General features: G+C 43.8%; 1 protein-coding gene across 12 annotated transcripts in view; it reads right to left on the bottom strand.

Moving 5' to 3' along the window:
- Positions 1-15,685, bottom strand: part of eif4g3a (eukaryotic translation initiation factor 4 gamma, 3a) — a 54,483-nt gene extending 38,798 nt beyond the window's left edge. For 10 of the 12 annotated variants that reach the window (XM_075461692.1, XM_075461687.1, XM_075461689.1 and 7 more), the window contains exon 1: positions 15,068-15,684. In XM_075461692.1, the coding sequence (XP_075317807.1) occupies positions 15,068-15,247 (180 nt within the window). In that variant the 5' untranslated portion in view covers positions 15,248-15,684. Of the gene's footprint in view, positions 1-15,067 lie in introns of all 12 variants that reach the window. The other 2 variants (XM_075461690.1, XM_075461683.1) reach the window with 1 other exon arrangement.
- Positions 15,686-15,772: the final 87 nt, after the last annotated feature.

A 15,772-nucleotide genomic window follows, 5' to 3' on the forward strand; every position in this document is an offset into this window, starting at 1 on the left:
CTCTGTGGGCTTCTAGCCCTATAGAAATTGTATTTTAAATTAGATGGATTTAAATCAATCAGATTATTTATAGCTTCTAATTCAACTCTAAAAAGAGGTTTCGGTGCATATCATTACTTTGTAAAATTTTGCATTAATTTCTGGAAGTGTGTTGGAGATTGAGGCCAATGTTTTGGGGACTTTCTGCTCCACCGTCAGGATTTTCACTGAGGCCTTTCTTTTCTGGACTTTTCCTGTCGGGCACGGTTCTATCTGGGATTTCTCTGTCCACAAACTGATTGTGGAGTCATTTTCAGATGCCAATTAAAAAAAAAAAACTGACGTGCGTTCAACTGACGAGGCCACGGGATTTATCCAGATTTTATTTACTTCTAAGAACACAACATGAATCTCACATGAGAGAAAATGTTTTCTAAAAATTGTTGAACGAGGCTAATCGACTTTAGCTTAAACGAATGAGCAGCAATATAACCTGTGCATCTTCATTTCACCCTAAATAATTCTGAAGAGTAGCTGTGATTGGTGCTTTTAAGACCCAGAGTGCAGATTTTAAGATTTAGGCTCCGTTTACATTAATTCATTTCACCATTTCTTCGTGTCGGCGTCTTGCAAACTATTTACATTTACACACAGAGTTGCTGTCCTCTCAATAAAAGCCTAACTGTTTACTCTGAAACGGGGATCGGCTGATTCGCTAGTCACATGACTAATCAGCCATCACATCACATGATCGCCCTTGCATCTGGAGCATGCGCAACTGCTTAAAAAACACGACCTACAGGAAGAATTCCACTACCTGCATTGTGTTGCTACCTGTAGCACGTCATTAGTTCTTCCAGTGTAAAATGTGTGTTCTCGTGGACAGATGACGAGGTGCAACTTCTTTTAAACACAACCATGGACTATAAAACGTCTCGATGACACCAATAGAAAGGAAGTGTGTAACTGAAGTGAAGCACGCCTGTTTGTTTTTAGTTTCACAGCACTCAAGTCACATGACCAACGATACCAGCCTAGCGAATCAGGGAGGAGTACGTCATAGTGATGTTGTCCAACCAGGACGAGTAGCTAGAGCTCAGCACTGCGGATCCTCGTTTCTCACCGTTTACAACTGCTAAAATCAGCATCGTATGCGAATGCTTATGTGGGCTCCGGCGTCTTTGAATCCTTCCACCTATGAAGTCGTATTCCAGTATTTTAATGTAAATGGACAGTGCATCCGCGATAGAAACGATATAGAAACAGATTAGTATAAATGGCACCTTAGAGAGGACTTCATGGGGGACACTAATGTACCACCTTTTCTTTTTTTTTTAAAAAATCGTTTTCATTTTCTATGGAGTTGCACCCTGCCATAAAATCAGCACCTCAGTGAAAAGTAATTAGGAAAATGGGAGATTTTCCTTCCGTTTGTGGCTAGCCGGCTGCTGCAGCCATGGGCTGACACCACTGCAGGTGCGGCTTGTTGCTGCAGTGGGCCTCACACACCAGAGAATGAGACAGGATACTGCAGGAGGGAAGCAGTTAGCACACACCTTGCTGGCCAAAACAACCATCTTTTTTTTAATATATATATCTATCTATCTCCAGGGCTTGCTTTTTTTTTTTTCCTGCTACAAAAAGCAGAGATTAAAGAAATTAAAAGGAGATTAAACTGTTTACGACACTGCCAATTAAAAAAAAAAAAAAAAAACAACAAACAAAAAAAAAAAACCAAACAAACCCGAGTGTAAATTACACTTAAAATGATCAATTCTCCACTGCATAGAGTCAATGCCTCAGGCATCTCTACGGCTTCTCTGTATGGCCCACTTTCCTCAGATGACCTGGGATAAAGCAACTTGCTGCTGTTGCCAGGGGAGGAGCCTGCTCTGCTTCAGGCCAGTAGCTGAATCTGAGGACATACAGCGCAGTGTGATGGGATGGGGGAGGGGAGGTAAGCGGCTATATGGGAGCTGTACATGAAGAGAAAGAGGGGGGAGAAAAAAGAAGAAGGGACTGAGTAGACCCCACGTCCACCACGCAGATCAACCGCATAACGACACGAGCAGTGTTCACTTATGCCCGTCTCATCACTGTTGCAGTCTAGCTCCCCAGAAACAAACTTCCACAGCTGAAAATCTCATCAAACCTTTAATGTTCTGCAGTGTTGTATCAGATAAAGAAGCTCAGGGTTGAATAGCCTTTCTCCGAGCACACAGTGGCATTCCTTACACAGCGCCCCTTAGCTGCACCTCCCACATTTCAAAATGTTCAGTACTGAAAACAACTGCTTTGTATTGTCATTGTGTCAGTCTTAAGCTTATAGACACGAAAACATTAAAGACCAAAAAAAAAAAATGTTTAAAAAAAAAAAAAAAAGAGGAAACATCCAGCATTTTCCCCACAAATCACAACACTTTTAATTTGTGCTCAGTGAACACCAACATGTCAGTTTCATTTCATGCGAGAAAAATCTGTGAAGTGAAAATGAAACCAACAATCCCATCTTTTTACTCCGTTGTAAGCACTGACCTACAAGCTGTGCAACACTAAAAACAGAATAAAGGGCTGTGCACAGCAAGAACAACAGCTACGTGACCACCATGCGTCCATGTCGCAACTACAAAGATAAAAAAGATGACAGCTTTCGCATCAGACTGTTAGATTCTTCAAACTCCTGTGGTTTTTTCCCCCATAATTACATGAACACACACCCTTCTGGTTTTCCTTTTCTTTCTGTGTGAGATCCACATATGATATACTGAACACAGCTGGAACATGTGGAGCACACTTTGTACCGTTACAACCTGCTGTCAGTCGGTCCCCAATGTGAGATGTGCCACAGCAAACGAAGCCTCCTTTCTGTTACCCCGCATAGATGCTTCTTTGACAGCTGATAAAACAGCTGCCTTGCATGTGCTCTCCATAACCAAGCGGAACCTATATTCAATTAATTGTTGGTTATAAATGTGAAAAATTGGATATCGTGACAACTTTCATTTCAAATCAATTTCAGTTCAGCTTTGAGTGCCCTCAGATCTATTAACATTTAGGATTTCAGTTTCTCCGAGCCTCTATTCAACCTGGTGTCGAATTAAGGCTGAGTTATACTTCTTTTAACTGCCCTTGCGCTTGCGTCTTGCGTTTGCGTTAATGGCTCGAGACGTTTATGCTTCATTTAGCTTTGCCGGCGCTTGCGTGTGCTGCGTTGCAATTCACCGCCAGGACAGTAGGTGGAGTAGCGGGTTTTTTCAATGACAAGCCTACTACGATTAAAGGAAATTCACTCCCAGGACCTCTTCGGCAAGTCTCTCTTCGAGTGGATTCATCATAGACATCAGACATAATATATATAATATATTATGTCTATGGGATTCATGCTTCTTCTTCTTCTTCTTTGCTTTCTACCTTGGCGTTTGAAAACAGCGGTCTTTTCTTAGGGGATGAAACCAGAAGATGAACACGCCGCCGGATGTGATGTAGATAGTGGCTTGTGCTCGCGTCCAGAGTGGCTACTCTATAGCTCTGCTCGCGGCTTGCGTGAAGTTTAGAAAATTGAGGTGACAAACGCAAGCATGCAAGGGGGGGCTTGCAACCGCGCAAGGGCTTGTGTTGCGTCTTGCGTTGCGTCTTGCGTTACCGACTATAAACCAGGCTTTAAACTTTGGGCTGCTCTCAGTGACCTCATCTTAACACCCCGAGTCGCATAAGTTAAGCCTGCTTTATAGTCGGTAACGCAAGACGCAACGCAAGACGCAACGCAAGCCCTTGCGCGGTTGCAAGCCCCCCCTTGCGTGCTTGCGTGTGTCACCTCAATTTTCTAAACGTTACGCAAGACGCAAGCACAAGCCACTGGCTGTGTTCGAAACCGCCTACTACTTGAAAACGGCATACTCATCGATCTGACAGTATGCAGAGCGTTTACACACAGTGCACTTCACTCCTGTCCGAGCCCAAATCAGCCGGCCTGAAAAGCTGATTTCCCTTGAGCTATAAACTCTGTAAATATATAACTTTAGCAACATTTGAAACATTTTCAGGCGAGAAAGTAGTCGTTTAGACCCCCAAGGTGTTGAAAATCTGACAAAATACCGGCTATTTACAAGAAGAAGAAGAAGAAGAAGCAGCATGAATCCAGTCGAAGAGAGACTTGGCTGTGAATTTCCTTTCATCATAGTAGGCTTGTCATTGAAAAAACCCGCTACTCCACCTACTGTCCTGGCGGTGAATCGCCACACAGCACACGCAACCGCCGGCAAAGCTAAATGAAGCATAAACGTCTCGAGCCATTAACGCAAGACGCAAGCGCAAGGGCAGTTAAAAGAAGTATAACTCAGCCTTAAGTCCCCTCCTTCAACCTCGACACAAACACGGTCACATACATTGTTCTTCTCAATTATTTAAGCAGCTGCTGCTCCTACGTTGGTTCAGTGTTAGCGTGGTCGTGATTAGAAAATCCTTATAGAAATTTATCAGTTTAACAGCAATATGAAAGCAGTACCTAGGTTTGTTTTGGTTTTTTAGATCCACGTTGCCTCTCAGTGCATGCATCAAACAGCGAACTGTGTCTGGTAGTGACAGACGTTTGCAGATCATCATTATTCGGTCCTCATATTGTTTTTATTCTTGGCCATCGATCCTACCACTGCCCTCCAGGTGATCAGAAGAGAATCTCACAGCAGCGTAGCTTCATTCAGAACTGCTTAACAACAAAAAATTCTCAAGGGAGGCCATAAAAGCACGCCGTCCTTAGGGGGATTCATGACTTATGTTTGGTTAAAGGCCCCACAGACCACCCTTACGAACCAAATCTAATCATCTACCTGATCCTCTGTACTGTTGGTGCTGTAGCCAGGTTCAAATATGAAATTAAGGAAAACATGTCTGTCTGTCTACCGCTGCGCAGTCAGCGAATGGCAGAGCTTACATGAGGTAACAACTTAAGAAACCAGGAAGTCTTGATCAGAGCATGCTTATTTTCTCAAATATTATTCTGTAAGAGTTGTTTCTAAAAATGTCGTGCAACTATTTATGTCAGGAAAGTGCGTAACTGCATCTAAAATGACCACATGTCTGAATCAGGGGGACTCACGCTGTAGACAGCGACTCCAGGCTGCGTGGGGAAGATTTGTTCATCCAGTGATGGCTGAACCCGAGCGATTCTGGGAAAGGGCGTGTTAAGGGGAATTTAAGGAGACTAAAACTCGAATTTCATGTCGGATAAGAGTTGAACATCAACAGGTAAGGCCTCTCTCATGTGGTGAGGTGTTCATGTTAGGGACATTTTCAAGCCTAAGTACAGCTGATTAAGCCATAAGAAGAGACTTTAAATACTTTAACAGTGCATCTGAAATGTTCTCTGAAGTTACCCATTGAACAGACGCTGATATAGGTTCATTCTACAGCTGTATGTTTTGTTTTTTTTAACTGCGTCCATCTCCTTCAGACCCAAAAAGTTTTCTTCAAAACCCAGTGGCTTGTAGTTTGTTTTAAAGGATCCACCCCACCCTGAATGCCCCATCTCTGCAAGTACACTATGTACCTTCACCATTTTGCAAGAGTTAAAAGGAAAATCTGAAATGGATTTCTGAGCTACTTCAGGCAGGGGGACAGCCGGAGCAGCGGATTAGACAACTGTTCCTGTTACACAGACACAGCACAAACTACATCAAATATTAATTCTCTTCTACTTTTGCCGGTATAATAACAGTAACAATGATGATGGGTTAAACATTTTTCTACTGCTCATCATGAAACTTTTAAATCTGTAATGCCTGGGGCTTTATAAATGCTAAAGGAACTATTTGAAGAGAGATTTTTATTTTACAGCTTGTGAAAGCTCTCTGCAGAGACTTCAGTCACATGTTTGAGAGGACAAAACAGAGAATGCGTTTTATTCAAACAGCAGAGGGAAGCCCTGTGGTTAGTAACCTGCTCATGCAGCCGTCTGCCACTGACAGGCTCACACGCTGCCGGATCACGTGATTTAAGGGAAACCGAACGTCTGCCTTTCTTCCTCTCGCCCAAATCATGCCTACCCTGAGCCCTGTTCCTCTGCTACTGCCCGCAGGGGCCGTCATCTCTCTTTTGACCTCCAGCCAGCATCGCTAATCGTAGCTCGGCAATACAATGGGAATAGAGGAATATAAAAAGAGAATGGAGTCATTTAAAACAAAAAAGAAAATGCAGGAACACAGCCAGAAACATTATCTATCGCATTGCTGGGGAATTTAGAAAAAAACCCAAAACAATACACACCCATCGTCTCCACCACAAACACATTACGTTTATGCAGGCAGAAATTTGCCGTAATTAGAGCCTCACACACTTCAGTGATGTAATAGCTCTGATTGGGAAGAGCACCAAAACTGTGGGAAAATAGTAAGTAAGGAACAAAACTGTGACTTCAGAAGGAGTTATTCCCATACTAAATGTCATGATTTTGAAAAGCCATTCTGAACCACATCCAACAAAAGGCAACACTGCAGGTTAGTGAGAGACATGAAGAATTTGAGCCATTTTTAAAAAATGGCACGGTTAAGCAGAAATGTCAAACATTCTGATTTCATCACCTCCAGCGCTGAGCTTTCTTTGTTATGCATCACTCTAAACAAATATTTCTGTGCTTTAAGGCTGTCGTTTGAACAAAACAACATTTGGGCTCTTTACTAAAGATTCAAGGAAATGTTACCGACACACTTTCTGACCAGAGGAAAAAACATCACCAGCGCACGAATAAAAATATTTCTTTAGCCAGGTCTGAGACGCAGACCATCAGCACCAAGGCAGACTGAACCATAGGATCACAATCTGCCCAGGGCAACTGTGGCGACCAAACGCAGGGTGGAGAAGTTCATGTCGGCAGGTGAAACCAGAGTTGACCCTGAAACTGGAGCAGGTGCAATTCCACCTGGAAGTCGGGGGTTGCTGGCACAGGCGGGAAAAGCAATTGCAAAACCAACAAACAAACAAACAAAAAAAAAAAACAAGTGACATGAGGCACAGGTATTCACCAAGAAAATCTGGAAGAAAACTGCAGCCAAATCTATAAAAGTCAGCGCTTATTTAAATGGCTCCAAGCCAGCATGCACATGTTGGGTTTCTCACCAGGAAAACAACTGCAGTCGCACAGAATGTTGTTATGCAACATACTAGAAGTGTTGCCACTCGTGTCATTCCTTTAGCTGGACCGCTTTTAACATGACACAATTCTGGGGAAACTCTTTTTCACACAGGAAGACAGTTATCTAACCAGATTCAGATTCAGTTTCGTTTTCATATCAATCGAAAAAGTGTGCCTTCTCATAACAGTTTCCCCTTTGATGTCAAAAAGCTTTTCAGTTTGCTACCCCCGGGTTTCACACCGTTTAGCAAGTGCAATCATACCAAGATTGACTTAAATATTCTAATGTCAAGTTGTAAAATATTATTCAAGTAAAGCCCTCGATGCAGATGTCAAAGCAACCAGATTAACCAGGGTAAATCTCCCCTGCATGTAAAGGGCTAGGCCAGGTGAGTGGCCACACCAAATGTTTAATGCTCTTTTATTTGGACTTACAGAGCTGAAAATAAATGGTCAGTGCTGCTGAAAAAATAAAAAATAAAATAAAATCACCTGCAACCGATTAAAAATCGCACCAAGCATAAGTGATTCCCATTTTGGTGCTCGCTGAGACCTAAAGAAACACCGCTTCAGGGAGAGGAGGGATTGAGGGCACATAATCCTAAATCAACTGCACCTCGAAGCTTCCAGCAACTTCAACTCAAAGGATTTTTTAGGATGGTGACCACAGACTTCCAGTAATGCAGCCGATATTTACAAAAATACAGTTTGTTGTTAGGGAGGTCAAATCTGGGTGTGCACAAGCCCATGCTGACCCACCTTCCTTTGGGAGATCATAAAGTAGCTTCAACCAGTCCTCCTTGTCCCCTGACCCCACAATGACACATAAGCCTCCTTTAACAGAGTAAAGCTGCTGCAGCTCATGCTTCATCATTAGCTTACTGTAAAGCCACTTAAGTGCTGAGTGTGTGGGAGAGAAAGGGAAAGACAGGAGGAAATACAGCCTTACAAATAGCAGGGGTGTGATCAGGAGGATGATACAGCTCAATAAACTGTAATCTGCTATCACTGAATGAATGAAGGAACCAGAGTTGGCTGGTCTGCGAACAAACATCACGTAAATCAAATCACTGTCTGCGCTGCCGTGCGATCACACACATGCAGACTCTTTACCGTGGAAAAAACAAAAGAGTTACATCACGTAACTATGACCTATATTTCTCACAGACCTAAAGGAAACTGCTATGTCTCATTTGAATGAGCTAAAGAACCTGGAAATCTCAGTGCAGAGGGCTGCAAGTGGAGGCACAGGAAGTGAGTGGAGACGGCCCAGATGGTGCAGATACAAACCCTCCTTCTCCCTGCTGGCTCACTGGCCCCTCACTAACACAAACACACACACACACACACACTCACAGTGTTGGATAAAAGCGAGGCTCACAAAGCTCGCACTGCCTGCCTGCTGTTGCTGAGACTGCTCTTTCACTACAGTATGAACAATAGATGGTAGGTTGGTGGACCCACAGCACGCATCCAATCTATGATTTTGTTTTGCATTGAGGGGGATAGCGAATCTTCACTTTCAAGAGGTTAAATGAAAGGAAAAAGGTAGACACCATAATGACAACTATGTGCCATCTCCAAGAATTACAAGAAAAACCCACCTTTAAATGGCCACTTCCTCCATTACCACTAAGCCATGATGAAACATTGAATAAAAGGTTTAATCAAAACTGCAGCAGCTTGGGAAAATTAGCTGTTCCGTGCAATGATCTAAGGACGAAGAAATAGTTTTCAGCAGTTTGTCCATATTGTATATTCGTTCTGGACAAAAATCCAAGAGTGTGTTTAACCGCCACAAAGTCTGTTGTGCATCTCTGCCAAAGATTCAACTTACTCACAGTCGGTAAGTACCCACAGTGTACATCGGCGAGGCTTCATTAGCGGTGGTAGCCATTTTCTGTCAAATTTTATGCTGTCACCATCTTTAAAAAAAATTGTAATTTTGTGACATGGAACGTGTGATGACTTTTTTTCCATCCATTAATTCTCTTAAGCTGCTCCAACCTGCTCGGGGTGGCAGGAAGCTGGAGCCTATCCCAGCTGATGCTGGGTGAGAGGTCTGGTGCACCATGGACAGGTCACCGGTCCATCAGCACACACACTGAACATGCATGTCTTTGGACTGCAGGACAGACTCTGCACTGAGAGCAAACTCAGTCCAGTCATCAAATATGCTTCATCACAAGGTTACTGGTTTATGTTGCCGACTGCTGACTTTAGACCACAGTAGCGCAAGTGATACTGACCCAGATGCCAACAAAAAAAGTAAAAGAAAAACAGTTGCCATGATGATTTAATCTAGAGAGGCAAATAGTGTGAAGAAACAGTAGCCAACCACTCGTGAGGTTGTGCATAGAAATCAATCCGACATGTATGATAACTTAACATAAATATCGATAATCACCATCAGCACTTCTTGCTGACAAGCAGGCATGAAGCTTCTCAACTTCATAAAGGGCCTCACATCCTCATTGTGAGGATGGAGTTACTCTCAAACACTGCTCAGTGCTCTTTTTCACTAATTCAGGATATATTTGAGCCTGTTTTGCTTAAGTCAGCAAAGAAAAGAAAAAAATTCGAAATGATGCGATATCACTTCCTATTAAATCACTGGGAGTGAACTGACAGCGTGCAGGATGTCGTCCTCAGCTGGCCACTCCCTCCCTGGAAAGAACAGTTCTGCATGCTGGCTCATAACAACTCAGCAGTTTATTTATAACATCCCACAGCGAGTATGCTCATGAGAATATATCCTCAAGCAGACGACACAAACCTGTCCTGAAATACAGGACTGCTTTGCTGTGTGACCTGCCGGCTGGGTACAAACATTGCGCAGCGACACGATGGCGTGCAAAACGCGCTGGTAACATTATGTAGTTTGCAGAAAAGCATGAGAATGAAGAACTTTTCAAACTGCAAAAGATGCAAGTGAGAAGAAAAAAATAAGGAGAAAGCTCTTTCAAAGAGAGATGAAGCTGTTAGACCATGAACATGAAAGCTGAAGGAGGTGACTGAGGAGAAGAGCTGGGGCAAATGGGGGGGAAGCCCTCACTTTTCTCAGCTGGGCCAGCAGTGGGGTGAGGTGAGCTATGGGAGGGGAGAAGGAAATGGGGGAGGGCCGAGGCAGGCTGGGTGACCTGGGCCTTTGTTGGCAGATGGTGGGAAGCACCACCTTGGCCTCTCACTCTGAATGCTAAGCAGCAGAGCTTTTGTCTGGCAAACGCAGCAGCAGACGCATGCGCTGCCTGGGTGTTTCTCCGACAACCAGGAGCAGACACAAGCTGTGCACACCCTCCACCCAAACTACCCCCGTGCACGTAAGCACACACGCCTCGCCACAGCACCTCTCTGAACCCCCCGAGTATCTCAGGACTCCACAAACACACAGTGGCATTCTCCAAGTGGGAATTCCCATACAACAGGAGCCCAGACCAGACGCAGAGTAACACGCTCCCACACTCCTGACCCAAGAGGCCGACGGAGAGTGAAAGGTCAGATGAGTAGCAACACTCAAAGGGCCCGTTTTCCTAGACGTATGATAATTAAATACAGTGCAGTCTAGTGGAGTTGTTAATAAAACGGGGTGCAAGGACCAATACCACCATCCTCCAGAACAAATGAGTTTATTTCAATTGCAATCTCAAAAATTGGATTTTCAGTTTATACTCTGTTAACTCCCCACCTAGCGCTGAGATGCTTATAGAAGATTAAATCACACTTTATTACACAGAAAACATTTCACATTTAAGAAAACCAAATTCAATTCACCAGCACCAAAAAATACAGAATCAAATGATCATGATGTTAAAAAGAAATTCCTACTACTACTACTACTACTACATCTACTTTGTTCACAGCGACGCTAATATATCCCAGTGAGTAAAAGTAGGATTCATTTATTTTAATCACCGTGTGGCTTTTGTGTTGGACTGAATTAAAATGAGAGTATTGCTAAGTACACCTCATAAATTCCCTGGCCAAAGAAAAACAGTCACCACTTGGATTTAAAGCCTGATTTATACTCGGAAACCAGGTCGTCTGCGTGTGTGTCGCAGTTAACGCAGACATGCCCCCCCCCCCTACGCAGACACTACGCAGACACTCTGGTGCACCTCCTCAAAATTGTAACTCACCGCAGACATCGCCGCAGGGGGGAGAGAAAGGAGGCCTCTGATTGGTCAACTCTACATCCGCTCTACACTATGCGTATTTCCGGTTTGCTAACTGGCTGACGCTAACCGTGCTAACCGTGACGATTCTTTCCCTCTCTGCCAGCTCCAGTAGTAGCAATATTTCTTCTATTTCTAGATCGATCAGCTGCATCTCAATCAAAGTGCGCATTCGTCCAGTAGCCATTGTTGTTGAATGACCTCCGTAACCGTAACACCCACAATCCTAGCTTGTTCGTGATTGTCCCTCTTGCGTTGTGGCGTGGGATTAACATAGCGCAGACAGCGCTTCAAGGCATAAATCAAAAATAACTGCGTCGTGTCTGCGACAAGCTCACTGCGACACACTGCTGCGAAGTATACACGAGCCTTAACTAAGCAAATGATCTACGGTTGCTTCAGTTGGTCTGATCAAGATTCTGTGCCCAGAAAATGAGGTCAGCCAACAACTCGAATACCCTGAATGACCAGGTATTTCCATCCATAGATTGATTTCTACCCCGACGACACGGGCATTTTCCAAGCCAACAATGCCAGGATTTATCAGGCTCTAATTGTAAAGGAGTGATTCAGGAAGCATGAGACATCAATTTGAACATGGACTGGCAACCACAGAGTCCAAACCTTAAAGGGATAGTTCGCCTCTTTTGACATGAAGCTGTATGACATCCCATATTAGCAATATCATTTATTAAATTTGACTTACCCCCTGCTGCGTCCTGTGAGCCGAGTTCCGGCCTCGTTTTGGCGTTGATGAAGGTAGTCCGGCTAGTTGGCTGGGGCTTAAAAAATAAAGCGTTTTGCTTCTCAAAACAATATGCATTCAAAAGAGTAATACATTTGCATCACAAAATCGTTCAACAGAAAAAGTCAGACCTCACAATCGCTTGGCGCCATTTTCTCTCTACCTTCGTATCACTGCGTGCTGTGTAAACCGTGCAGACCAAAGTGCAGACCAAAGTGCAGACCAAAGTGCAGACCAAAGTGCAGACCAAAGTGCAGACCGAGCACTCCCCTGCTTCCGAGCAGTAAACACTGTAACAGGTGCAGCTATCGGCAGGTGGCTGTACGCATTGATATGAAGGGAGGCAAAAATAATGCCAAGCAATTGTGAGGTCTGACTTTTTCTGGATGAACGATTTTGTGATGCGAATGTATTACTCTTTTGAACACATTATTTTGAGAAGCAAAACAATTTATTTTTGTGGCCCCAGCCAACTAGCCGGACTACCTTTGTCAACGCCAAAACGAGGCCGGAACTCGGCTCACAGGACGCAGCAGGAGGCAAGTCAATGTTCATAAATGATATTGCTAATATGGGATGTCATACAGCTTCATATCAAAAGAGGCGAACTATCCCTTTAACCGCACTGAAAATCTTTGGGAAGTGCTGGAGAAGACTAAAAGCAGTGCTCCGACTCTCTCACCATTGATACAACATCTCTGCAAAAGGTCAATGCAACTCTGGATGGTATTAAATGTTATGACATTGCAGAAGTGTATTGACACGACGTCACCATGAATGTGTGCTGAAATCAAAGCTAAAGGTGGTCCATAAGCACTATATATACCCTCAACTCCCATATTGGTGATCGAGCCAATTAACTGGGGTAAATCTTTACGTTTCTGAGATAATCCTCCATTAACCAGCGGCTGTTGAAATAAATGCAAACACATCTGCAATGCAGGCAGCCATTCAGTGTTTCGGATTACCTTTGGACATTCCTTTAGCTGATACATTTCTTTATTTAGAATAAGTGCACAGCAGACAGAGTGCAGAATAGATTTACTTGACGATGCGGTCACAGCAACTTAAAACAAACATTCATTAAAGGTCTGCAATCGTGTGTCCAATTTGTTATCAATCTAATGCTTAATTTTACATGACATAAATAAGCCACAATAACACGATAAATCTGAATCATATATCCAGCCATCCTGTTCTGTGAGCAGTTGGATCAGCCATTGGAAAAAAAAAAAAAAAAAAAGAAGTCATTTCGACCACAGCCCAACATCTATACAAGTGAGGAGACGACTCACGGCTGCTCCGGATGGGAATGAAACTGAATAAGTGTTCATGATATTATCTCCAGCTCCTGAATGCATCATCAATTTTTCATTGCAATCTTTTTAATATCATTCCAAAAGCTATAGCACTAAGATTTAGTTAGATTAAATGATCAGAATTGTTGCGTTGCATTTCACATTTGAAATGGAAACAGGAGACGGACCACTCCCACTGCAATACGCTTATCAGGCAAAGTCGAACGGTACAAGAGGCTAATCACTTAAGATTTTAAGTACGAAAAGATTAAACATAAATCATTTTTATGCATCCATCTACTCTAAACAATGTGCACACTAAGCATTTAATTAGGGGGTGCAACTGTGTACTCGATCTGTATGCACTGCCTATCATGGACGTGAAAGTAGGTTAGGAAATTTTAAAAATCATTACAAAAGCCTCGAGTCAGCCATGAAGCCACAGATAAAGTTGCTTGGTTTACCCATCCAACTCACAGACAATTCAAATACATCACATCAAGCTGCAAGAAGGAGAGGCTCCATACTGGCACCTGCAACAACCCGCTACTTGCTGCCCCTTTCAGATGTCAGAAACACGAGGCGGCTGTGATCATGGGTGGCAGGAAATCAGGTTGAGATATCACACCCCAAAGCTAAGCCACAACAGAAGCTGTCAGATCACAAAAGACTCATCTCTCTGCCACGAGCAGACAGGAGGCATAAACTTAATCCTCTCCCTCTCTCTCTCACACACACACACACACACTACTGATGCCATGCTGTAAATAAAACAGGAGGTGACACAACCGCTGCGACTTCACTCCACCAAAAAGTAGGCTATCCCTGGGTAAAACTCAAAGGTAAAGGTATGTTGTATGGCCCTGAAGGCACGAGCTCATGACAAAAAAACAAAACAAAACAAAACATAAAAGCCAAGAATGCTAAAATTATACCCATTGTGTTAAATAATTGCCCAGGGATTTCTGCAAGAGCACATATAACAAAAAGTGAAAACAATGTTTAGTGTCACAATTATTTGAAAAAGGTGCACAGATGACGATGATTTAACAAACCGGTCCTACCAAACCACAAATCTACCATCTGTCACTGAGAGCTCAGGCCTGTCAAGGTGCACTCCATCACCCCTCCGAAAGCTAATGCTGTTGGAAATATCAAAGGATGAGCGGTTCCCAAAGGCCAGGCCTGTTACGAGCCGACTTTAGCTCAATTAAATTAAAGAACCACAGGTCATGACGATTAAATTTATGCAGCCCTTCTGGACTTCGACCTTGCATCCACTGAACAGAGGCTGTTCTTAGATCAGCAATTGCTGCAACAGAGCTTTAACTCAGCTAAAGCATCCTGCTAGTCAACAATCAGCACTGAACAAAGCCGGTAACCGGTCTGGAAAGCCGGCGATGGAGCTTTCCTGTACCAAATTACGCTACCTTATCTATCAGTAATGTACCACTATAGTTAGATGGCAGTCATATTTAATCACAAACTTAAGTAAACGTAGCTGCGTCGCTTCAACCCCCCCAAAAATCAACCTGACATCTGTTAGCTTGGGAAACCGGCTTGATTAGCTAACGTTAGCACACTTAGCTAGCTAATTGTACCCTCCCCTCCCCTCCCAGCTCCCTCCAAACGAAACCATCATCCCCACATCCGACCTCTATTTACCTATCGTTAATATATGAGCATTGTGGGTTGCCGACATAAAGAAGAGTTAAATGTGTAAGATAACATGCAATTTTTTTGTTACCCATGTGAAAGGATATTGAGGTGGTGGTACAGCGCCTGGCTGAGGAGCAGTTGGGGCTCCCGGCGGCAGAGACACGGAGGTCAGGGTAGCCCGCAGTTGGCTCGAAGGAGAGGGGCCACTTCCAGGTCCGCTTACTGCGACAGCGGCGGGTTTAGGGACCACTTTCGGTGGCAAACTCATCGCAAAAAAATCAACAAATAAAAACAACACCTTAATAAATACTGATACAAACAACGCTTAGCTTGCATTCATAAAGCAAGCGTAGTAGATTCTTGAAGCAGGCCCCAAATCCCTTTAACGACCTGGGATAACGAAGCTCGAATAGCAACAAACGTCTTTTTTTTCATGGAAAGTCGCTGTTCGGATCAGCGGTGCTATTCATGGGGACGGTGGGAGGTTTGCCTCCCTCGCCCGTCCGGAACCGCTGCGGATCCGGCCCGGTTCGTTTTCTTTCAAACGAAATAATCGCCACGATGTTCGACCTCCCTCGGCGATCTACCTTTTCTTCTCGGCAGTTATGTTTTCTATCATTTTTTCCTCACAGAGATGAGAGACTTCGCCAACATGGCGTTGCGGCCGCTTTCAGCAGTCCAGGCAGGACATATGATTCGGCAATTCTCGGCCAGCTACGGAGTCACTCGGCGAATCAACGAGCCATCAATCAAACACAGATTCAGCGTGCCCCACGTACCAAAACGTTCACGG

Source organism: Odontesthes bonariensis, chromosome 3, assembly GCF_027942865.1.
Source record: "Odontesthes bonariensis isolate fOdoBon6 chromosome 3, fOdoBon6.hap1, whole genome shotgun sequence".
Taxonomy (NCBI): Eukaryota; Metazoa; Chordata; class Actinopteri; order Atheriniformes; family Atherinopsidae; genus Odontesthes; species Odontesthes bonariensis.